The following is a 26,245-nucleotide window of genomic DNA, read 5'->3' on the forward strand; positions in this document are numbered from 1 at the left end:
TATTCAAATGAGATTACACACAGTAGCAGCAGCTGCATCAGCAACATCGCCCGCTGCTGCTCAAAAAAATTGGCAGGACTGTCCTGGGAACACAAAACCTCGGTCGTCTTGCGGAGTAATAATTATAATAGTAATGGTACGCAATCATGGATTGTGAGCGTTATTTAAAACCAGGAAAGAGCTCCCACTTGCGTATTCTCCAGTTTCCTTCCACATGTAAGTACTCATTGGCTGAAAACATCTCGATACGTAGAGGACTGCAGAGATTTGGCAATTGTTGGTAGCACTGGCTCGCCACCCGGCTCGTCTGTGGTTCCTCACCGATTGTGAGATGCAATTTGCATGAACGGTGATGCCACGTAAAATTAAACAGTATTATACTGCATCGAGCCAAAAAGCCAATCAATTAATTAATTGCACAAAATGTCCCCGCATACTTCTGACGCAACATGAAAATACATTTTAAAAAACCTCTGGATCGGTTTCAGGTTTAAGCATGCAGTGTCTCATAAGCAGAGTCAGGCTCGCTTGAATCACCGCTAGGACCATCTGTTTGCACTATGGGGGTACCAGTTGAACACGAAATGGTATCATACAAACCTCAAAATAATCATGAGCCTCATTGTGAGAAATATAAATGAGCAGACAATGACTTTTTTTAAAAATTGTCTGCTTTTTTCACGTATTTATTTATCTATCCATTTATTAATATTCACAACGATGCTCGAGATTGTTTTCAATTCAGTGGGCGCGGTGTTGTCGGTGGCACATCTCTCACCCGCTTTGCGTGAGGTCAACCACCACCATGTCCTTTTCAAGCAACACGACCACCGCGTAAGGGTCTTGGAAATCTGAATGACAACACGACAACAACAATGACGACAGCGACAACCATAACACGGTCATGTTCCCCATTACCCAGCCAAGACTGGCCTCGGGTGATCTCTTTTGCCGAAGTTCAATTTAACCTGTTGAAATATATCATGATCATCAATCTATCAGAAATTATCAGTCCAACGCAGGATGAAGGCCTCCACCCAAGCCATCGCCGTCCTGTGATGAAGCAATCCGGCCGATTTTATCTTCCATCATACATCCCATCATCGCAATCTCCAGCCTGCCTCGTCAATGTCAAGCCGTGAGTCTCTACCGCACCTGCAGTCGCCTGGAATTCACTCCCTCGATCGACTGATGCCCGTAAACTCACACAGAGACCCGTAGACTTCACATAGAGACCCGCATAGTCACATAGAGACCCGTTGATGCACATAGACCCATAGACTCACATAGAGACCAGTAGATTCACATAGAGACCCGCAGACTCACATAGAGATGAGTACATAGACTCACACAAAGACCTGTAGATTCACACAGAGACCCGTAGACTCACATCGTAAAATAGAATTTGGTTAGATGTCATTGCACAGTCCAGGTGACTCTCCTCTTCTATCCACCACCCAGATCCGGCACCCTCCCAATGTCATCCGTGCGGCCGACTTGAAGAACGGCCTACGTGGATAACATTCTAAATATGGTGCCGCTGTATAATGGATGCTGTTGAGCCGATGATTTACGTGACACTGTTGGATATATGTTTTCAGAGTGATGGAAAGCTGTCCCCCGGTTTCACGTTCAGGGCGAGCACACAGAAGCTTGGGCGTTGAGACGTATGTATATGTATAACAAAAGATTAACTCGTGACGTTCCATAAAAATAGGTTTAAACCTTTCTGGCTATACAACAGTTGTGTTAGGTTGTTAAAACACCAAACTGAAACCTTTTGCAAGGAATCATGTCTGCATTAACCACATATACTGCAGACATATAATTCAGACATTATTCCTCGCAAAAGGTTTCAGTCTGGTGTTTTAACATCTTCACACACCTGTTTCATTGCCAGAAAGGGTCAAACCTATGTTTATATGTTGATACTGGCAAGGGAGGTCCCGTGATCGTGACATTCCCTTGAACGAATATCTCAAAATGTGGGTATCGGTTCAAGCGAACGGCGTTGACATTACTTTGAGGCGGTGTCCGTGAAATCAACTCCAACTCACTTTGCCGAGCCCTAGAGTCAACGGCGGTGCCCGGCTGAGCGAGCCGCGTCAAGGGGGCACGGTGCGGTCCCCCGTGCGTGCAGAGAGCGGCACCGCAGCCGAGGGCAGAAAGTGACAGCACAAGAGAGGCTCTGCTTTGTGCTTTGCTGCTGCTGTAGCTACTGCTGTAGGCATTGTAGGTGCTTCTGTAGCTACTGCTGCTGCTCGAGCTACTGCTGTAGCTGCTGCTGCTGTAGCTGCTGCTGCTGTAGCTGCTTCTTGTATAGCTACTGCTGCTGTTCTAACTGCTACTGTAGCTGCTGCTCGCTGCTTTAGCTGCTGCTGTAGCTGCTGCTTGTGTAGCTACTGCTGCTGCTCTATCTGCTGCTGTAGCTGCTGCTGCTGCTGTAGCTGCGGTGAATATGTTGACTCACGTGGCACTGACTGTATGGACAGAGTGGACCAGGCTCAGGTCTGAACATTGTGTCTTGCAACTGGCGATGCAGGCAGTCGGTGACCCCATAAATTGAATCCAGGTGAGGGCCGACTAATACGTAAAAAATGTCTCTTGCTCTGGGGAGACCCAAGTCATAGCAAGGTTGACGTGCCACCAACGAGGTTCAAATTACTCGTGACAATTAAATCCATGACATTAATTCATCGATCAGTGAAATTTACAGCCGCACGCTTCCTTCATTTCCACAGGTTGACAACGCACGAGCGGCCGTCAATGCAATCGACCAATCAGCCCCGCGCATCAATTACCTCCGCGACCTGAGAGCGCACGTCGGAGGGCTCCGTTCGACGCGCCGGATTGAACATGCCGTGCCGCCAAAACTCGACGGAGTGAATCCATCAAGTCAATGAAACTACTTAACCGAGATTCTAGATTTGAAGCTTTCGTGACTGCAAGGATTCATACTCTTAGGTTTTTTCGGTAAGTCACGTAGGTAAAACATCAAAATTAATGAAAATAAAATAAAACAAAAATCACGACTTGTGTTGCCTCCGAAACGTCGTGATTTTTGTTTTATTTTATTTTCATTAATTTTGATGTTTTACCTACGTGACTTACCGAAAAAACATAAGAGTACTTAACCGAGATACGCGAGCGGAAAAAAATAAAAGCCCGCCGCTACCTTGGGGTTCCGCGAGCGCGGTGGCTATGTTAATGCCTGGGCGCCCGCCGTGAAGGCCTCTCAAATATCTTACATTATCATGCTTATTTGTACTGGGCAGCCCTTTGATTGGTGGGAAAACCCACCACTGTCGCGGTCGCTGCCCACCACTCACATTAACATTGGCTGCTGACATTTGGGCTACGCCCATTTCAAACCTTTATAAACAGTTTACCTTTAGAAGCTAACCCCCTATTCCTGATGACGAGAGCTTGTGTTGCGATCGAAACGTCGTAGTTTTTAGTTATTTTCTTTGAACCTATCTACGTGACTTTACCGAAAGACCCAAAGAATAAAAATTAAATAACTTTTTTACGTTAAACCATATTCCATGGGATACCTTTTTAGCAATAAAACAGGAGCTGTGTTAAGATGTCCAAACACCAAAATAGAAACATTTTTGCAAGGCGCCATGTCTGCATTAACAACCCGCGGAACTTTGTGGGCAAAAACATGCAAACAATCACGCTCTGCTGATTAATATTTGATGCATTATCTTTGACACTGATTGGCCTACACCAGAGACAGCAGCCTTCTTTATGGCCTAGTCTCACCACCAGTGTTAGGGCAGAGAAAGCCAGAAGGCGTACAGTGCGAAGACAACGCCACTATCAGAGCATTTGTAGCTCGGTTCGAGCAGTTATATGCATGGGACCTGTTTGCCAGGATCTAAATGATGAAAAACAAGAATAGCGTTTACCCTTTCTTGCAACAGATATAACGCAGACTTGATTCCTTGCAAACGGTATCTATTCGGTGTTTGAACATCTTAACACTTCATGTTTTATTGCCACAAAGGGTAAACCCCATTCTTATTTTTCATCAACGGCAATCGTTTCAACGTGTAACGCACTGACGCCGTGCAGGTACTCGCTCGTCCTTGCACAGAGACAGCGACAGAGAGCGAGAGAGAGGACGACTCAGGAGCCGCAGACGACGAGCGAGGGACAAGGCAGCCACGCGCCGGGCCGACGCAGTTTCTCGTCGGCGCTTGTTCCCCGTTAGTGTTGCGCAGTTTCCCCTCGGAGCCTGCAATGTCCATGTAACTGACCACCACTGCCGTATGGCACGTATGTGCACATCGCACACACGTCCGCGTTCAAGTCTGCAAACCACGCGGTGGCTTTGGCAGTCGCGTGGCTAAATACAGCTCGGTCCCCGCCGCCGGAGGGAGCGGGCGTTGAATGCGGTTGTTCGCGATATGGTTCCATATTAATGAGAGCCGCTCAGCTCGATGTTTGGAGGGACTTCGCCGGCTGAGGCAATAAAATCCCGAGTCCTCTTGCCTGAGGGCTCGTGCACCTCGGAATGTTTGTGGATGAACGTGTAATCATCGCAAATCGATTGCCGTCGATGCTGCGCGATTGCAATCGATCAGCGTAAATGATTCATCACCCGCAGCGCCAAGCGACTGATCTGCGCTTAGCTTCACGCGCGGGAGGCCTTTTGGGACCTTCTGAGAATTGGTTGGAATTACTTGCGGTTAATTACAATAAATGAGAATGGCCTTGTGACCAACCGAGACTACAAGCAAGCGTACACATTAATATCCAATTACCATCACTTACGTACGCAGGCACACAATTGTGATTACAATCACTTTGACCGTCGATTTTGATTTTAAGCACTCCACGGGTGTCGCAAAAGTCTTCAAAATTAACGCTACAACCCTTTGACGACTTGCTCATTAACTACGGATTCTTCCCACGGGCTCAGTAGACGCACGACCACCACCACCACTCCCCCAACTGCCCGTTGGAGAACGGAGACTCGCACCCAAACTCTTCGCCGCGGCTTGCCATCAAGCTCGGCTCTGAGCGTTGTCCCGGTCCATTAGCCTGAGACCTGAGCCACGGCTGAGTCGCTCGCCTCCGATTCAGAGCTCAACATACGTGCAAGAGTTCAACATACGTACAAGAATTTTGACTCAAAACTTTCGTCACCGCAGGAATTCATATTCTTTGGTTCTTTCGGTAAAGTCTTGTACGTGACGTACAAGAAGTTCAACATGCGTGCGATGCCGTCCCTTGACTGTCGTACGTTGATTTGGTCACGGGAGCTTACCGCTGGGGTAAGGCGTCTCGCACAAGGTGAGGAAGTCGACGATGTTGGAGTCCATCTCGAGCACGGTGATGTTCCTGCCATGCATCACTGAGAGGCTGCTCCGCTTAGCCTTGCCCTCCACCAGGCCGCCGGAGAAAATCGTGAAGGGCTCCCTGCGTCATCGCACAGCGTCACAGGCATCACACAGCGTCACACGATAGCACACAGCGTCACACAATGCCACACAGCATCACACGATATCACACAGTGCCACACAGCATCGCACAGCGTCACAGACATGACACAGCATCATACAACATCAGAGACAAAAAAACAAAGGCAAAGATCCCCCATATAGCCTTAACAGACTGTCGGGGCAAGTGCTGTTAGCGAGCACCTATCAAGGCCAGAACGGCACACGGGAGGGGGGGGGAGGGTGGCCAACACCACGCCCGGCAGCCTTTGACTCCCTAGTGGTGATGTTTACACACTGCGCCAGGTACTCATTTGAGACGGAGTCGACCTAGGAGAGGCCCAGGAACCGGTTCAGATACTCGTCACCGGTGTTGGCCGTGAGCGTGAATCGAACTCGTGCCGCCGGGTTCGTAGCGCAGCGTAGCGCTAACCACTGCACCACCGCTCCCCACACACACAAAGACATCACACGGTGTCACGAGAGCGTCACACAGTCATCATCACAGCATCACACAACGCCACGTGTCGTATATCGCGCAACGGCAGTCCGGCCCGAGAGCGTCACCTTGTTTCAAGGTGAGGGCACGAAACCGTCAGTGTAAAACAAACTTTAAAGCGCGCGTGTTAGACGCTAAGCACGCAGAGTTAGTTAGTCACGGTGCGACCCGCTTTTGTCGATCGTGCAATTCTGCTGTCGTTCTCGCCCCGTGTGCATTTACGATTTATTTTATTTTAATTTACCAGGTAAGGCCCACTGGGCTCTATATCTCTTTTTTGGAAGCGACCTGGCCACAAATGTTAGCTCAATTTAGTGGTTTGTCACGTGGACATGTCGAGCAGCCAAAAAAACTCTAAACGCTTGTCTCTAAATGTGGAGGGAAAACCCGGAGGACGCGGAGAAAAATCCACGCGACCTACGGGGAAAGAGACACACAAACTCTCAATACACAGCAGCAGGCGTCAGGGTTCGGGATCGAACCCAGGGCCTCCTGTATACCAGGCGAGGTAGTCAGCATCTGGGCACCGTAGAGTCACAGGATACACTGCCACCGCCCATCCTCATTATTTCTAACAACCTCCTGCGTCTGTCCAGATCCTTCCGGCGACTGTACACGGTTTGTATGTCAGTTTAACACGTAGGAGGCTTTCGCGACCAATATCATCCATAATAGAGGTTTGTTTGGTTAGATTGCGTAAATATATAAATGTGTCGTTAAACCCGCCACCACCCGACACAGCCAACTAGTAAGGTTTGTCACGTAAACAGAACGTGGCCAATTCGTCACTAGTACAGCAACACCGGTGTGTTGGAGAGCCAAGCAACAACATTTACAATCTTGAGTACGACGTTTCGCCAGTTATTACCACTAGCTTCATCAGGCGACAGCCAGATTTGTGTATGGACGTTGTGAGCCTGCAGTCGTCACAATGGGAGGAGGTGGTGTTTAAATATTGCACCCGGACTCGTCATGTATTTTACTTGACTACAAGGGGTTAGAATGATTAATTGTATTACGAATAGCAGGCACAGAAAGGCGCTGCATAATACTCATTGGAGAACGCTAAGCTGTTTGATTTCTTGGACACGTAACGGAGAAAAGCGGGGGATTGAACGTAAATGTGTTATGGCCGGGAACAGTATAGGTGCCGTGGGAAGCCATGGAAGAAGGCCAATTAAGTTACAAAAGCATCGTTAGCAACCTCCCGCAACTGGGAGTATCCGACGCAAAGCTCTTGAGCGAATGCCATGGACAGCAGCTTCACGGAAGGAAGGCCGCGATCACAACCGACGTCTTTGAGAAAGGACACGGCACATCTTGCGAGAGAGATAAGGATTCAGAAAGGAGGCTGAGCTGTAAGCAGGTGGGAGGGGTGAGGGGGGGGCTGTCCCCTCCTGCCCCCCCCACAGGCGCTTACGGGGGCAGCCGCAGTGGCTATTAACCATCACCACCACCACCGCCGCCACCGTTATCGTATCACGGTGCGACGTTAGCATCGCCGTCAATGGGGTCATGGCTTCTTCTTCTTCTCGTGCGATAATTCATCACCACCGTCGTGCGAATGGAGGTGCCACTCTGACTCGCCGACTCACCGTCAACGTGACATCCTCGCCAACGCCACCGGTTCGCACAGTTGCTTGGCCATCCGGTTTGTTTAACCACCGCAAATTCGATTTATCAGCGGCTTTACGAAGCAGCGTTGTCTACCTTTGGATATCCGGTTGCAGGAAAAAAAGAGGGTCGAACCATCGGCGGCTTAAGAGAATTTCCGCAGCGTTGGCATTGAACGCGACGCAAGAAAAAAAATTCGTAAAATGTGCGTATGCTTTTTGACACATTTGGTCGTCCGTCTGGTTTAAAACTCACGGTTTCCTAGCCCTGCGCTATAACTCTGTTTTGGTCGCTTTTTTTCGCTCACCCTTTACAGATTTGATTTAATTCACCGTCGTCAAGATTATTGCGACCGTTCGTCGGCGAGGCCGCTCTTTGACATCATAGTCTTTGAGTAGGATCTCTTCTGAACCAATCGTGGTCTTCATCATGATCATCAACAGCAGCAGCAGCAGCAGGTAGGACCCACTTTTGTATGCATGAGCATGCAATGCAATTTGGATTCATGAAGCGTCTAACTGCAACCACAAACCAAACTATTTAAAGAAAATAATTGGGTGATGCTGCTGCTGCTGCTGCCGCTGCCGCGTTGGCAATTGGTGCAAAGGGACACAAAATAAAAACAAATAATGGCACAACACGTTTGTCAATATCCCCGTGGCCTTAAAAAAGTAAAAGCATATAACAGGTGTCGTGTCAGGCGATGGCTTTTCTTCAAAGCACAAAAACACAAAGGGCCAGACAAGGTGGAACCATTTACACCACGAGTAATTCGAGATTATGGTGCGGTCGTTATCGTCACCATCATCATCATTATCGCTAACTGAAGCTTTATAAATAATCATTCGAATTGTTTAACATTGTCACGAACACTAACAACATCATCATAATCCCCGTTCACCTGCGTGCCAAAATAATTGAAAACGTCATCACCATCATTGCCATCTCTCCGATCATCATTAAGCCTTCATGCAAATCCATACCTTATATATATACACGTGTGGCTACCTATTCCTTTAATGCCGGCTATATTATTGTGCTGCATACAGTGAGAACAGCTTATGGAGCAATACAAAAAAATCTCGATGTTCCTGACCCATTCCTCTCATCTCCTCCCCTCTCTAACTCGGAACTACCAAAGACAAAGATCCCCCGCATAGCCACGACAAACTGTTGGGGCAGGTGCTGTTAGCAAGTGGCACTCATGAAGGCTGCACTGCACACGATGGGGTTGGTGGCCAGTACACGCCGCACAAGGTATTAATTCGAGGCTGAGTCGACCTAGAAGTAAAGGCCCAGGACCGGTTCAGATAATCGTCACCGGTGTTGGCCGTGAGCGGGAATCGAACTCGGGTCGCCGGGTTCGTAGCGCAGCGCGTTAGCCGCTACACTCCCACTTTCCCACTCTCCCACTTACCCCACCACCACCCCTCATCCTGAAATATCTCCCTAAGCCCAGTTCCTAAGGAACAGCTCCGAATTAGTTCAGTATTCATGAATAAAAAAAATGTTATTCTTTAATTGGTCTTACGCAGTCCGGCAGGTCTTGTGTTCCACCTTCAAGATGGGCCCACACACCTCCACCTTCCTGCCTTCTTTGAAAGGTTTTTCTAGGGAAGGGTAATGGGATATTTGTAAAAAAAAAACAACAACAACCGTGTTAAACATATCATGGGGGCCTTCACTTTGCCAGTATCAAAAGGTAATGAAGTTGGTGTTGGGACATCTTAAAACCTGTTTTTCTTTTTTTGTCAGAAAGGGTAAAACCTCGTCTTGTTTTCCGCGCCGTGTTAAACGCTCGCACGCTTCCCAGACAATTTTTAGTGCAATCCGCAAACAAACCCCTGCGGTCTGAACAAAAACAATAAGAGGTTTCACCCTTTCTGGTACTAAAACAGAGGTGTCGAGATGTTCAAACACCAATTAGAAACCGTGTGCAAGGAATCAAGTCTGCATTAGCCCCACGGACTTGTGGTGAACATGCCGACAAACACGTTCTGATAATACATGCGCCGTCTTTGAAACTCGTTGGCCTACAACGAGGGACACATTATTATTATTTTGTTTGTTCAGACTGTCGAAAAGGTCCCACGTTGGAGCGGCAACATATTGTAGTAAGGCCGCAATGTTGTTATTGGCGAACGTGTTAAGTTGTTGTTGTTGTTGATTGTGCTTATACACCACTGCCATCGCAGCAGCAGCAGCATCACCGAATCATTTTCTTCGTAACCCCCGCGAGCCCCTTCCCACTAGGCATGTTGAAAGGGCTAAAGGTCTAACGCGAGACAGAGAATGGTGGACTCTGAGCACATGGATGCTGGCTGGTCACTCGCAGGGTGTTTATAAACAGGCCCACGTGACACGCGCTGGCCATGTGCCCAGGGCCTGCGGAGTAATATTGCCTTTAGCGGTTTGAGTTACGTTGGCGCTACACTTTAAACATTTTTATAGGCCATATTTCAGAGGTGCACCCTTGGATAGGTCAATGTGCGCGTGCATGCTAATACTTATAAATTCGTCGAGTAAATCACGTGCGCACGTTTGGACGCGTACGGGGGAGCGGTGGCGTCGCGGTTAGCGCGCTGCGCTGCGAACCCGGGCGATACCGAGCTCGATTCCCGCTCACGGCCAACACCGGTGACGATTGGGCTCCCCCCCCCCAGGGTCGACTCAGCCACAAATGAGTTCCTGGTGCGGTGTGCAGACATCGCCACTTGGTAAACAAAGGAGTCCCGTTGCGTGGTGCTGGCCACCCACCCCCTCGTGTGGTGTTACACTGGGTGGCAAGTGTTATTAGTGAGGTGCTCACCAATAGCACTTGCCCCAACAATCCGTTAAGACTACACGGGGGATCTTTGACCCGTTTGCGCATACACACGGTCATGTAGGCACGCTCAGCATGTGAAGATTCACCCTCACCTTAATTCCGTGCATTGCCACGACACAAGGTCACCATTTAATTTGAGCATTGATCCTCGTTCCCCATTTGTAATGTCTCGATTACATCGCCTGTCTCACACGTCCTGTCTCCCCCCCCTCCCCGCCACATGATTTACATAAATGTAGCAGCACAGGATTAGCGAATCATCATCGATAACACTGGTCAACAAAACAAAAAATTTCTGGCCTGGACTTTTGCAGCTGTTTTAGACTAATTTCAGGGCGCTGATTCCACATCTGATCTCAGATTTGCTCTATCACATCTCATTTTATGCTATCGGCATACCCCATTTTCATTGATTTTACCCAAAATTAACTCTGTCACTTATGATTGCAAGCTGTTGCGAGTCAGTGACTGCTTTAGTATTAAAATATGGTGCTGTATTTTTAGGATAGTGTGTTTATAATATAATTTTATGTAGATATCCACATTTATTTAATATTTTTCTTCTGCAGTTTTTATTGAAAATGCAATATTTGATATCTCAAAAACCTAATGTGATAGACAACAACTGATGCCAGATTTGGAATCAGCACCCGAAAATTACCTTACAACCGTTGGAATACCTTATGCCAGAAAAAGTGTGTTGACCAGTGTTATCAATCCACTGCTGTATGAAGGCCTCCTCAGTCTGTCATTATGCAATGTGAAAATCCACCAAGCGTCCATTTAATCCTGTGGCCCAACGTTCTCAAGCGAGGTGCTCGCTGCTCGTCCGTGTCCCGTGGTGGTATTTCTAAATGGCAATCATAATTTGGAGAGAAAAAAACTAAAATAATCCGTGGGTTTATGAACGTTTTGGAAAAACGTGTAAGACTATAGAATGTCATCAATCGCATGAGGTCTGCAAAAGCAGTCTCTGACATGTTCCATTGGGGCGAACCGATATCCAGAAGTAATAATAAGCTCGTAGCTAATCCTTCTCCCCCGACAAGGAATTTAAATGCCGCACGTGAACGGCACGGGGTGATAAAAAGTTAAAAGTGCAATTTTGTTCCCTTAAAACTCGCTGATAAATCGTGCCGAACGACGCATTAACAGACAGCAGAGAAGAAAACCCACAACCAAACGAAAGCCATTACATTAAATTATACAACGCATAATTAATTTCACTAATTAAAGCTAACAAAGGGGGGATGATTAATACGTAGCTTTCTATGAATAGAATAACATTTTCATTAAGCGGCTTCATTTTTTTATTGTAATCTTCGAGGCTAAATTTTATTTATTTATTTTAAAGTACCTCACGATAACATTCACGGCCGTGCCTCGCCACAGAAGAATACCGCATGAATTAGATCCCTCTCCCGCCCGCCCCATCACCACCACCGACCCATATCACTCCACGGCACGCCGTTATGAGCACGCCGCTCAATCGTCAAGCTTGTGATAATAAAAACAACAACAGAGAAATTGGCAATTCAAATGCGCGGCATTGAGACGAATCGCCCGGTCCGAGCTGCTGCGCTTGCAGCGGACGGTCAGTCTCAAGACGGCGAAACCCAGCGAGCAGAGTGCTGTTCACGAGTGACTACTTTATGGACGAAAAGGCCTGACCAGAGGCAATTAATACGGCGGTGTAGGGATGCCCTCATCCAGCAGTGGATTGAGAAAGATGCCGTACAAAATTATTATTTTAAAAGATTACTACTGCACAGTGGGTGGACAGCACGAAGCGCAGCTGCCTTCATCTCACTAGTGGCGAAATTTGAGGCTGAGTCGATCTAGGGGAGACCCAGGACTGGTTCACATAATCGTCACTGGTGTTGGCCACGATGCAGGAAACGAACTCGGGTCACAGAGTTCGTACCGCAGCTCGCAAACCGCTACACTACCGCTCCTCACACACAAGACAAAGATCCCCCATATAGCCTGAACAGACTGTTGGGGCAAGTGCTGTTAGCGAGCACCTATGAAGGCCGGCACGGCACACGAGGAGGTGGGTGCTAAAAACCACGCCTGGCTATCTTTTTCTCCCCAGTGGCAATGTTTACACATCGCACCAGGCACTCATTTAAGGCTGAGTCTGCCTAGGAGAGACAAATGACTGGTTCAGATAATCGTCACTGGTGTTGGCCACAGAGCGGGAATCGAACTCGGGTCCACTAGTTCATAGCGCGGCTCACTAACCGCTCCACTACCGCTCCCCCCACACACGCATACAGCACAGACGCGCACAGGCACGCACAGACGCGCATTCAACCAGTGACAAAATCATTGCTCCAAGAGCCCTGCCACGTGGAAGTAACGGGAACGTGTCCGTTGGGAGCGACCGGCACGCCATCGCGAGCGTCGCAGGCCACAGAGCACCGCGCATGAGCGTGTGGCGTTCGCTGTGCATGCCGCCCGTCATCCGGCGCCGCGGATGCAGCGATGTTCGGTGGACCTTCGGGCAAATGTTGCGAAGCTCCCTTCCCGCGGGGTGCCGAAGTGCCATCGCCTGACTTGCCAGCAGGAGAAGGCGGTACAGCAATGTATGAACTAGTCTCCATCTGCTCCACCCTTGCGGGATAGAGGGTTGCCCCCTCGCGCACACAGATTTTCTCCGGGTCTCCCACTTGTCTCAAAACAACTCGTTAACTGGCCGAATACAACTTGGTGTATAGAGGACCGCAGAGCTCGGGCAATTGTTGGCAGCGGGTCACAACCTGGCCGCTGCCTTTCCCCGCTCGCCTCTGAGCCATCCTCTCACATCGAGAGCGAGGTGGGAACGCAGGCGCGGCGCCGCCGACGTCCCGTTACAAACCCAGATCATCATCATTATCATCATCATCGTCGAATGACGACGACGACACGGCCGTACTGTGGGGCACGATGAGGCCGGTGGGCCTGGCGGGGCTGCGGACGTTCCACGTGGTGAGGCTGCCGTCCGAGTGGCTGCACACGAACTGCTTCCCCTCGTGGTGCCACGACACCGAGTGGATCTCCTGAAGGGGCGGGGGGGGGGGGGTACACGGCGAGTCCAACACGTTCAACATTCTATTCTGTTTAGGATTTGTATAGCGCCCCAAAACAAAGATCCCCCGACTAGCCTTTAACGGATTGTTGGGGCAAGTGCTGTTAAGGGGAACCTATGAAGGCCGGCGCGGCACACAAGGGGGTGGGTGGCCAGCACCACGCCCGACCGCCTTTGTCTCCCCAGTGGCGATGTTTGTACGCACCGTGCCAGGTACTCATTCGAGGCTGAGTCGACCTAGGGAAGGCCCAGGACCGGTTCAGATAATCGTCACCGATGTTGGCCGCTAAACCACCGCCCCATACGCACACACGCACACACACCGCACCTACGATTAACACGGTTGGCTACGTACGATGTGGAAGAAGCTCAACATACGTACGCACATACAATTCGAAGTGGCACGCTTCAATCTTTTTCTTTGATTCTTGCCATTTTGTCATTTCCCGACCATTTCTATCCCAATTGTGCGAGCGACGTTGAATAAATGAGACGAGGAAGCCGGTCACCAGACCTCCCCCAGAGCAGCGCGACCCTTCGCATTGGGCGACGGGCCCGCAGAAGCGGATATCACAGAGCCACAACAAAAAGCGGCCCAACTTCGAAGTCACAAAACTCGGCGGAACTGAGAGAATCGTGCTGAAATGAGGTCGAAAATATTTGCCCTTCGATTAGCCGATTGGTGCGGCTAGGATGTTCGAAGCGATGGATACAATATTGTACTGAGCCCTGACGGAATTGGTAAGCCTCCGGTGAGCTTGGGCCGTCAAGTGACGGCTCACTGATGAGACACCAAAGGTCAAAACCGGTCCAGAATTTCGCTTGCGTTGAACCAACGCTGCGAAAGTGATGCACTCCCAGAAGGCAGTATGGCTGGTAGGATTTGTAAAAAGACTACATTTTTAAAAGTGACAGATACGTGAAGGAGGCGCATTGCCATCATAGTTCATCACTTATATTTCACCGTAACGACGCGAACGATTACGCCGCGTTACGCATTCTACTTAAGTACAGTAAATGAACGAAACTTTCCTCCGTGTCAAAATGCATCTATCGCCTCCTGATAGGTGCAATGCAGCAGGGTGACAAACGGTGTCGTGATAGCGCCTCGACTCTCAACGGCGAGGCGTCCCCCAAATGTCCCCAACGTGGAGCGCGCAATTTGTCCCGTCAGTCACGGCGAGAGGTGTGTGGCGCTGAATCACGTCGCGTGTCGGGGCACGGACTAGGGGGGGAGGGAGGGGCGGGGGTGGTGGCTCCGAGGATTACGACGCCTTTCCAAGTGACACGTGGCGATGCTGCCCACGCCTTCCGCCGTTATGACTCCTCCGGGGAAATCAGACGCTCTATTTTCGAAACAGAGAGCAGCCGCCGCCCCAGCAGCAGCAGCAGCAGCAATCCCGTGTCCCGATTTCTCCAAGAGCCGCAAAAGACGCCCGGTGCGTACCGTGATGAATTAGCGAGCGCATCCGTCTCTTGAACACCATGCCAAAGTGGTTACGCGAGGAGGTGAATAAACCGATTCTAAAATTCCGGATGTTACATCACCACACAGGGAGAGAGATGTATTCTTCTTTTTAAGCTACGTTTCCCTTTGGTCAGCTGCTGACATTTTTCCGGGTAGATTCGGCGCTGAGCGGAAGGCAAACAGTCGACGTGAACGCGTCCTGTGCTCACTACACCCCTTGCTCTACCAACACGCGCGTGGTGATTCATCATTATCGGTTCCTTCATTGGTCAGATCGAGTTGCGTACAATTAAGAGCTACGCGCCCTCCTCCGCCGGGCACGGTCAAACAAATCGCGTTGTCAACGTGGGGCAATTTTTGCCAATCGAGTTTGTGGGTGTGTACGTTGAACTTCTTTCGCGCCGTACATAGCCAACCGTGCTAAATCGGGAAGACCACTGCGGACGGAGGGCAACTAAACACAAAACAAACAGCTCTGTCGGTGCCGTGACATCAGCAGAACAGCCGCGCAGCTAAGCCGGGCTTAATAATCGCAGTTGGTTTGCTGATTGATTGTAACGTCATGCACAAATGCTGATTGATTGTAAGGTAATGCACAAATGGCCATGAACGTTCAGTCGGGCGCGTCGTGACCCAACAAGAGCAAGGCTGATAATTGTTTTTTTACCCTTCTATCTGGCAACAAAACTGACACCTTTTTTACAAGGAGTCATGTTTGCATAGACCACAATACCTGCAGTCATAATGCAAACAAAAAACATAACTCTGATAATGTATGCACTGTCCTTGAAGTTGATTGGTCCACACCCGAGACAACTTTCCTTAGAGCCTAGTCTAACATGGTGTTGGACCAATCAACTTCAAGGACAGTGCATACATTATCAGAGTTATGTTTTTTGTTTGCATTATGACTGCAGGTATTGTGGTCTAAGCAAACATGACTCTTTGTAAAAAAGGTGTCAGTTTTGTTGCCAGATACTGGCAAATGAGGTTCCAATGGTGTAAGAGCAAGGCTGTCGGTTAAAACTCCGAGCCAGCGTTTCGCCAGATTGTGCCGCTCCCCCCCCCCCAACCGAGGGAACTCTTGGCCCAGTGGTGCTCGCCCGTCGGGAGACAACGGAGAGCGTCGTTCGTAAACTCCGCCGCCATCGGAACTCGTCCCGTCGCTAAAGTTCGTCGTTCTTCTCAATTCGCTCCCACGCTAGTGTGTTTTTGTGTCTTTCTCCCAAATTGGTCACACAATGAATCACCAATGTCGACTTCTATTCCGTGGTGTGCATCGCTTTGAGTTTCTTGTAGGAGGATGCTTCGTAAAATGTAACGTATTTGGTATCGTAATTATCATTAGGGACCATACCTCTTCGTAATAGTATCGAAAATCAGCCTTCTTGGACTTCAAGTCCCAGAGTACGACGGTTCCCCTCTCGTAGCCAATCAGCAGCTGTGAACGCACAGAGGCACGCAATTGCGGGGGGGGGGGGTTAAAAGAGGGGGGAGGGGTACGGGGGGGGGGTAGAGGGGGGGCACAGGGGGAGGGGGCACAACACAACAGAAGAAGAGAAGGCATCCCTGTGAGACACTTTTTACAATTCTAGATTTGAAGCTTTCGTGACTGCAAGGATTATTCTTAGGTTTTTATTTTACTTTTATACATTTTTATAAATTTTTCATTAAATGATTATTAATTTTACTAAAAAAAAATTACCTACGTGACTTTACCGAAAAAACCTAACAATAATCCTTGCAGTCACGAAAGCTTCAAGTCTAGAATTAATGCCCTCTACGGGGAGGAATTCCACCTATCTGTCCACCTGAAGACGGAAGCTTGTGTTGCCTCCGAAACGTCGTGATCATTATTTTATTTTTATTTTACTTTTATTAATTTTAATTTTAATTTTTTACCTACGCGACTTTACCGAAAAAAACCTAAGAATACTTTTTACAATTTTTATTTTATTTTACCAGGTTATAGCCCACTGAGCTGCTGCTTAGCTATTTTTCAGAAGCGACCTAGCTATTGAAAAACGATAGCTCAACGAATTCGCTTTTCGTCACATGGATATTTACAGCAGTTAAATACTCTAAACGCATTATTCTAAATGTGGAGGGGAAAACCGGAGGGACCCGCAGAAAAATCCACGCGACCACGTGGAGAGAGAGAGAGACACGCAAACTCCAAATATACAGCAGCAGGCGTCAGGATCATAACCACGATCTCCCGCATACCAGGCGAGGTAGTTAACATCTCCTCGCCACCGTGGCATGAGATTGGTTAACGGCAGTCGTGGAGAATGCGCAGATGGCGCTGCGGGAAGGGGCCACTGGCTCCTTCCCGCCGGCTCCTCGCCGCTAGCCAGACGGCTCCTACGCTGCTGTTGCTGGTGCTGCTGGTAGCCGTTTCCCTCCCCGCGGGGGCGCTTTGCGAGATCTAGAGGGGAGTTTGGCCTACTCTTCCACGCTAATTTGTTGTCCCCCACCCCACCCCCGGCACCTCCGATTAGCCCGGTTGGCTACATACGGGTGAGGAAGAAGCTCAGCAAAAGTACGCACATTGGCAGAGGTGGGAGTAGCCACAACTTGCACCCACCATACACGAACCTGCCGATCTGATCAACTGCGGTGTTTAGTAAACTGCTAGGTTGGAAAAAGACGGGGGAAGGGGGGGGGGGGTCTAAAAACCTTTGCCCTCGTTGTTTCAAATGCCACGCCGAGAGATGGAATCGAACCGGTGTGCAGTGTGCTGACCGTCGTCACAAAGCCGTGGCGGCCATCGCGACGCAGTCTGACCCAAACGAACCCCAATGACGAAATTGGAAAACGGCGAAACACGTGGAGGGACTCGGCAGACGGTTTGTCGGGCTGAGAACGACGTGCGGGCAAGGCAAGGGCGATAGGGAGCGTTACAGCTCAACGGATCCCTCCATGAGACATGCCCATTCTGACGACTCTCTTTGTGCAGCACGCAGAGCGAGGCCCAACGGACGCGACTCCTTCTAAACGGTCGCTCGCTTCGCGGGGAAAAAGATTTGGAAAATGTTGGCGAATGTCAGACGCTGTTGCAAAATCAGAAGTCATTTTTTTGAAGTCGCCAAAACCGTGAGTGCCAACTGTCGGCTGCATCGCCGACTCCACCACCACCACCATCATCATCAGTTGTCGTCAGTCCCGTCGTCGTGAACCGTTTACTTGAATTCCTTAACGGCACATTTATTGTTGGAGACATTCACGGTGAAGCACACCACACACCACACACACACACGCGCCAACGCACTCAATTTCAAGCTACATTAAATTGCCGTCCACCACGTCACGCTGAGCAATCACGGCAATGGACTACGGAGCGGAGGAAGTGCTGCTGCCGATTTTAATCAGGGCATTTACATTTCTCAAAGAGCGGCACACTGCCTCGCGAACTTGATTCCTTAAGGTGGGAATGGCCACCACGTTGCGGCGAGACATGAGCAGACGTCGGTTCGAATACGTCTGGGGTCACCGTCGTGGGGCGGGTTGATCTCCTCGACGCGCAAAGCCACGGTGGCTAGGAGATGTTAACCTCCTCGCCTGGTATGGAGAAGGTCGTGGGTTCGATCCCAACCCTGACACCTGCTGTGTATTTGGAGGGTTGCGTGTTTCTCTCTCTCATCATAATCACGGTGGTGAGATGTTAACTACCTCACCTGGTATGAAGGAGGTCGTGGGTTCGATCCCAACCCTGACGCCTGCTGTGTATTTGGAAGGTTGTGTGTCTCTCTCTCTCATCATAATCACGGTGGTGAGATGTTAACTACCTCGCCTGGTATGCAGAAGATCGTGGGTTTGATCCCGACCCTGACGCCTGCTGCTGTATATTTGAAGGTTTGCGTGTCTCTCTCTTCCCGTGGTCGCGTGGATTTTTCTCCGGGTCCTCCCGTTTCCCCCCACCCCACCACTCCACATTTAGAATCGACATCGCGCGTCCAAGAGTATTTGGCCTCCGCTATGAAACCCCACGCGATAAGCCACTTCGGTTGAGTTGTCATCTGTGGTGGCCGGGTCACGTCTGCAACAAAGAGCTACTGTATAGCTCAGTGGACCTTACCTGGCAAATGAAAAAAAAACGTTTCCTTAGTTTCGTGCTCAGTTCACTTTGCGCGAGCCGAGCTGGCAACGCGTGCGGTGGTGCTGAGCGCGTCACGAGACCCCGGGGAGCCGGCGTGCGCCGCTTACCTTCCCTTCGTCCACGGGGTTGTCGCTGATGTGCACGATGGAGCCGGGGTGGGCTTTCGTCGACCTGCGGAGCAACAACGGGGTTTACGGGAGCGCACGGTGAGCACTCGCCCCGCTGTATGCGCACACGGACACAGCGTCGTCGCCAAGCGCGTTGTGACGTCGCAAGTGCGTTGTGACATCGCCAAGCGCATTGTGACGTCGCCAAGCGCATTGTGACGTCGCCAAGCGCGTCAGATGTTTTAGCCGGGCTCATTCTCGCCTTGTGATTGGTCGTGCTGCTTTGGGACTCGACTCAACTACTTTTATTTTACCAGGTAAGGCCCCACTGAGCTCCACAGCTCTTTTTCAGAAGCGATTCGGCCACAAATGATAGCTTAACGAAGTGGCTTATCACGTGGAAATGTATAGCAGCCAAAGACTATAAACGAACGTTTATAAATGTGGAGGGGAAACGCAGAGGACGCGGAGAAAAATCCACGCGGTCACGTGGAGAGAGACACGCAAACTCCAAATATACAGCAGGTGTCAGGGTCGGTATTGAACCTATGACCTCCTGTATACCAGGCGAGGTAGTTAACACCTCACCACCGTGGCGCTAGAGTCCCGATCTCGCTTCTAGGATCGTGCTGCTGCTGCTACTGGCACCCATCCTAGACTCTCATCCAGATCCGGCGGAACGCTGCTGGTGAACAGACTGCAGTGCAATGCAATAAGGTCCATGCATGGCCATAATCACACTACGACTGTGCTTTATTTTAAATGTTCCATTTCACGAATTGCCCATCGGCCTGCTAATGTTGTGATGTGGTTGACGGTTCCACCACTGGTGTCTTCGAGGATGAGGGGGGAGGGAGGAGAGGGGAAGGTGGGAGGAGGGAGGGGGGGAGGGAGGGAGGGAGGAGGAGTGTCAAAGCCAGGAGGTTGCGATGTTTGGGTCTCGAATGAGGTACGTATTCCGGACGTCCGACTTGTTCCACTTCAATAATAACTTAAACAATTGGACATCCTGGTTGTGTTGAATTTAATCTCATTCTGTGCCCTCATTTACATCTGAAATTGATGCGGGGATTCAGGAGGCGCTCGTCACTCTGGGAGCTGACCCATGAAGTGCCCTCGCCCGGCTGGAGGACCGCTTTAACCACCGCAAGACCCCGCTGGGGAAGGCTTCTGCGGAATCCGCCGATGTCCACGGGACGTCGTGACGGCGAGCATCAAACCCTGGGCACCCGCTTCACCCCCGCCGCACTGACCGGCGTGGTGAAGTATGGCCCAAACAACCCTGCCCCCCCCCCCCCGATGACCAGTACGCCATGGGGAGGCCTTCATCCGTCAGTGGATTGGCTAAGGGGATAGTCGTTAACCATAGTTATTCTAAATGTAATATCACCTCCACTCAAGAGGGTATCAAAAACAGTGTACGCTAAAAACAGAATACAAAGAGAGTAAAACGATGACATCGAAGCAAAAGCCGGGAGAAAATCGCGAGCCTTGCAACTACTTCCTGAACACACCGAGGCTCATAGCGTGACAGTTCACTGCGGCCAAGGCTTTGCAGATCCTCGTGGCGAGCGCTTGAGAAGACCCTCCCAGCATCGAACGCAAGAGCCAAGGCTCGGAGGGTAGTAGTAGTAGAAGTAGCTCCGGCTCTGAAGAGCGTGGTAGAGTATAAACCCCAGTCGTATGACAAATCAGTCAGGCCCACAGGTGGGATAGGTCCAAGACCATGCAGAGCTTTATAGATCGGAATGGCTAACTTAAACTGGATGTAAATCATGGTAAATTATTCCTATTGTTGTTGATGATGTTGAAGTGTGATCTCCAATTGCAGGGTCAGGCATGCCTTGAAGGTCCATTAAAAGACAATTTCCCAATCCATTAGCCCATTTCATATTATTATCATTAAATGCAGTGTTAATGTTATGAGATATTAGGCATGTATCAATTAAATAAATTCGTCAATTAAAATAGTTCTTACGCGCGTGATAGATGCATCTAATCACGCAAATGGGAACACTTTTAAGGTATGCTAATGGTGCGCTAATTGCACTCGCGAATGTCACCCTGAGATTGATGCGGCAGACATCTGTACCAACAATACGAAACGACGAGATAGAGCGGCACGAGTAAAGTTGAAAAATCGCATCTTTCAGCCGACTCACAAAGCCGCCGTAAATCTCGTGTTGCAGTAAAGAGTGACGTGCCTGTTGGAGTAATTACGAGCGCGGAGAAGCTTGCTGCTGAGCTGTAGCCGCGCGCACCTGTGGACAACGTGGCCCCTTATTCACCAGGATTCTGATGAAGGTCTCCACCCTGTTAGCCACGACTATCAATGACTGCTCCGGTGAAACTACCTTCAAGCTGTGCGATGTTTGGCTTTGCAACTAACACTCATGTCCCCTCCACCTCTTACCACCTCCCATTTGCTACCCCCCCCCCCCCGCACTCACATAACAATCACAACATCGTTAGTCCATCTCGGACTCTGTCTGTCGCAAGGTTCACACAAAACACACGCAGAGATTTGTAAATAGCACACGGGCCTCAGGCATGGTGCAAACAAAAAACACCCATCAGCATTGCCTGCACCAAGTGCATTGTGGTTCCTCTTCCATAACAGAGGTTTTTGGGGTCAGGTCGCGTAAATATAAATGTGTCGTCAAACCCGCCACCACACGACGAAGCCAATGAGCAAGGTTTATCACGTGAACAGAATATGCCAATTCGTTGCTGGTTCAGCACACCGCTGTGTTGGAGGCTAAATTGAACGAGTAACTAAAAGGCACGTTTTGACTACGTGGAAAACTTTCAAATAGACACCTATTGCAAGGCATATCAAGTCTGCATGAGCCACACGCACGTGTTGTGAAAATGCAAACAAGTGTGCTTTGATAATGTAGGCACTGCCCTTGAAACTGATTAGGCTGCACGAGAGACAGCCTCTTTGATGGCTTTGTATCACCAGTGCTATGGATCCAAAGGCAACCAAAATGCGAACAGTACAAGGGCAATGTGAACACCAAAGCATTCGTCGGTTTTCGGTGGCCTGCAGACAATTGTTCTGCTACCATGGGGCTTCGCCATCATGTACAGATGTGATTATGGCGTGTTTACACGTTCCCATCATTTCACTGTTGTCCTTCCCCCGCTACGTGCAGTGCGAAAGAAGTTCAACATACATACATACATACATCACCATCACTGCGCCATCATCAAACTACTGGAGTAATGCACTTTTACATGAACGAGATTGAAACTAATTTCTTTAGAACTGCTTTTTTGTGTTTAGTTTGTCAGCCTTTCCCCGCACTTCCAATATGCACGTGCGCTCCAAGAGAAGTTGAACATTCATACATCACCATCACCACCTCATCATCAAGCCACTGGAGTTACGCACTTTTAAATCATCTAGATTGCAACTAATTTCTTTAGAAATGCGTTTTTGTCTTTTGTTTGTTAGCCTTACCCCGCACTTTCGATATGCACGGCTGGCTACGTACGCTCCAAGAGAAGTTTAACATTCATACATCTTACCATCACCACATCATCACTCTCGTCAAAACCATCACCACCTCGTCATTACGCCACTGGAGCTGTGCACTTTTAAATCACCCAGATTGAAAACTTGTTTCTTTAGAACTGCATTTTTTTGTGTTCAGTTTGTGGTCCCTTGCCACCGCCCGATTGGCACGGTCGCTTACGTACGGTGCGAAAGAAGCTCAACATACGCGCGTTCAGACAACCGATTTTCGTTTCCCAGCCACGTTTCGCAGAGCCGAGAGAGAGCGCGCACCGGGCGCCAACTGGAAGCGGCGGCCACCTGCCTGTCTCTGGTCCATCGGGGAGCGAGCGCTAAAAATCCGGCTCCACGTTTCCCACCCGCCGACTGCGCTGCTTCGCCCCCCGCCGCCGATGAGCTCATTAAACCGGGGCGGCAAGTGGGGGGGGGGGTGGGGGGGGATCGGCTCCACGAGATGCCGCTCCGACTCGCACGGAAGTTTGCTGGTCGGCGAAATTGGCACCTCGGGCTGTCGGGGACGGCACGTGCCGTCAAATCGCTTGACCTCCCGCGGCGGCCGGCGTCTCGCCGGAAGCCGGATTATCTCTCCGTGAGTCCCGCGTAACCTTTCCCGAGGTGACATTTTTCAGTGTCAACGGGACGCAGATTTGAATCGACATTAAAGGCAATGCGTGAGAGATGAAAATAAACCCCCCCAAATAAATAAATAAATAGATGTAGAAACGCGGGGGACAAAAAAAGAAGAAAGCACCAAGGCCCCATGATTTCGTTGAAAAACATAATAATTTCCAGGCATCGTATTCAGAAGCGTGGACGGTAAAGGTGCGGCGCTGCAATTTCCTGCTCACACCACTGCTTGCAGGAAGGGCATCCTTCTTGGAAGAGGTGGGAGCACCCCACACTTTGCCCCACCACACGCGACCCTGGCCATTGACTGTGAATCCATTCACAACTGCTGGGTGGACAGAGGCGAACGACTTTAAGACACTCAGAGTTTAAGACACGAACAGTTTAAGATGCTCATGGATTAATATGCTCACAGTTTAAGATGACAGCCACAGTTTAAGGCGACACTCAGTGTTTAAGACACTCAAGTTTAAGACGACATAGTTTAAGATGATACAGTTTAAGATTCCCACAATTTAAGACGACACTCATAGTTTAAGACGACACTCATAGTTTAAAACGACACTCATAGTTTAAAACTACACTCAGTTTAAGATGGCACAGTTTAAGACGACACTCACAGTTTAAAACGACACAAAGTTTAAGATGGCATAGTTTAAGACGACACACACAGTTTAAGACGCTCACGTTTTAAGATGACACAGTTTAAGACGACAGTCACATAAGACGACACTCACAGACATGCCGCACCGGGAGACCAAACATGCTCCCTCTGTGTCGCGCTGACCATTGCACCACGGCTACATCCCTCCATCAGCGATGAAGTCAACAATACAATCACGAGAATAATTTGCACTTATCAGGCGCATGTCACCCGTAGATCCCGCCAACGCGCCCACCACCGTGGTATGGAAAGCCAGTAAATAAACAGAACCTACACAGGGTATATGGCCAGAACTAGGCGGTGTCTTAACGAGCAAAGGCACAAATTGTCGTTCATTAGTCTGGGAGCTTCGCAATGGCACATGCCCGATCACAACAGCAACAGAACCTTGACCTCGGAGTGCTCAGGAGACGGGAAAACATGGGTAAAGCGGAAGTTTACGCACTTCGCGCTCAGGGCAAAGTGGCATTGAAACACCAAACCCACTGAAACATTAAAATATTTATTCGAGACAAAACTGTGGGGTTATTTTTTGTTGTTTAACCACTACACCACTGAAGCCAAGCGAAGGGCAGTGGCAGTTCAGTGCCACTGAAGGAGCCTTGTGCAGGGAGGGCCGCATGGCACTATCATGCACGCTGACCCTAAATACAAACCCACTGCACTCACACAACTCACACAGCTACGGTTCAATTTAAATATTAACTTTCGTAAATTGCAAAGCACTTTTTTCCCCCCGGAGAGGCCCCTTGGGAACGCCAGCCACTCCACAGTCAGAATCAGAATAGAATCAGAATATTTATTTATACCCGAGAAATCCGATGAGCCATAAAGCTCTTTTTCACAGCTGTAAGTCACGTGGGTGGGAAGAGCCGACGGGCGGCGATCATTCACACGTGGGGAACGCCGGCGATCACCGAATGACAGCAAAAAAACCCCACCGCCGTGGTTTCGCGCAAAGCAAAAAATCAAATCCCAGGCGCGTGAATCACCACGGCGTCGGGTTTTGCTGCACCACGTGACGTACGGCAGAGCGGGTGCGAAGGGGCTGCCCGCTCTGTACCAGCGCGGACCAGAGCGGCACTCTTGAAGGCGTCGCTCGGAAGCGGCTCTGCGATCTTCTTGGTTCTTTCGGTAAAGTGACGTAGAATGGAAATAATAAAATAATAAAAATAAAACATAATAAAATTATTCTCACGACGTATCGGCCACAACGCCGGCCACAATGCCGAAACGTCGTGAAAATTATTTTATTATGTTTTATTTTTATTATTTTATTATTTCCATTCTACGTGACTTTACCGAAAGAACCAAGAAGATGAATCCCTGCAGTCACGAAAGCTTTAAATCGAAATTTGGCTCTGCGATGTCCGCTTACTGCGGGGAACCGCGCGAATGATACGGAGAGATCTGAGCGGATGCTTCGTCTTACGAGACGATGCCGAACGAACGATCGGGATGAACTCGGGGGTCGGGGGTGGGGGCGGTGGAGGGGGGGGGAATACAAAACCACGTGGGAGAACCCGAGGCTTCTTGGACAGCACCTCGGGGTGTTTCACATCGAAGTCGAGAGAGGCGGGATGGCGCGGAGAGTTCGCTGACAGCACTTAGCGTGCCAGCGTAATGGATTAGGTGCCGGCTGCTCGGTGCTTAACCCTCACGTCCCAATGTGACCACCTTGATAAAATAGAAAATAACCCCCCACGACCACCACCACAGCCTTTCCTTCTCGGGCAAATTAAAGATCCACGCAGAGAAGGAGTGCGGCCACAGCACAGTGCTGGGGGGGGGGGGGGTCGTGTCTGGGGGGGATGATGGATGGCCACGATCGCTGCAGCAATTTATCTGGAATTGGGGAAGGCAGTGGAGGCAGGGAGGGTATGGGAATAGGGAACGCGTTGTAGGGTGGTCTGGTGGCTCTTGCGGTGACGGAGACAAAGCGAGGGCACGGTGGGGGGGGGGGGGGGAGCTGGAGGAACGGGGGGAGTGGAGGGACAGTGGGTGGGGGCAGGGATGGCGGAGAGACGGGGAGAGGATGGGGAGACGGAGGAACGGGGGGCAGGGGGGGCGGAGGGACGAGACGGGGGGGGGGGTCAGTTCAGGCGCCACCCCGGGCTGTAACTGCGCTCGTGGTGGCCGCGAGCCGGGCTCTGTGTCGCAGACGCTCGCGGCCTCAGGAGGCGGGGGCCGTGGGAGTCGCCTTTCATCCCCCACCCCCCCGAACTCAATGGCCACCCCCCCGCAGCTTTCAGGCGATTCGTTTTCGGGATGCTGCCCGTGGGTTATTGAGCGCGCGCGAT

At 50.1% G+C, this 26,245-nt stretch overlaps 1 protein-coding gene across 1 annotated transcript in view; it reads right to left on the reverse strand.

Moving 5' to 3' along the window:
• Window positions 1-26,245, reverse strand: part of LOC144735787 (syntaxin-binding protein 5-like) — a 195,665-nt gene that overhangs the window by 78,301 nt on the left and 91,119 nt on the right. Inside the window, exons 6-11 of the mRNA XM_078618309.1 lie at window positions 19,135-19,198; window positions 16,286-16,369; window positions 13,308-13,431; window positions 9,095-9,173; window positions 5,279-5,430; window positions 779-851 (exon numbers count right to left, since the gene is read on the reverse strand). Coding sequence (XP_078474435.1) covers window positions 779-851; window positions 5,279-5,430; window positions 9,095-9,173; window positions 13,308-13,431; window positions 16,286-16,369; window positions 19,135-19,198 — 576 coding nt within the window. The remainder of the gene's footprint in view (window positions 1-778; window positions 852-5,278; window positions 5,431-9,094; window positions 9,174-13,307; window positions 13,432-16,285; window positions 16,370-19,134; window positions 19,199-26,245) is intronic.

Source organism: Lampetra planeri, chromosome 57, assembly GCF_965212315.1.
Source record: "Lampetra planeri chromosome 57, kcLamPlan1.2.h2, whole genome shotgun sequence".
NCBI classification, from domain to species: Eukaryota; Metazoa; Chordata; class Hyperoartia; order Petromyzontiformes; family Petromyzontidae; genus Lampetra; species Lampetra planeri.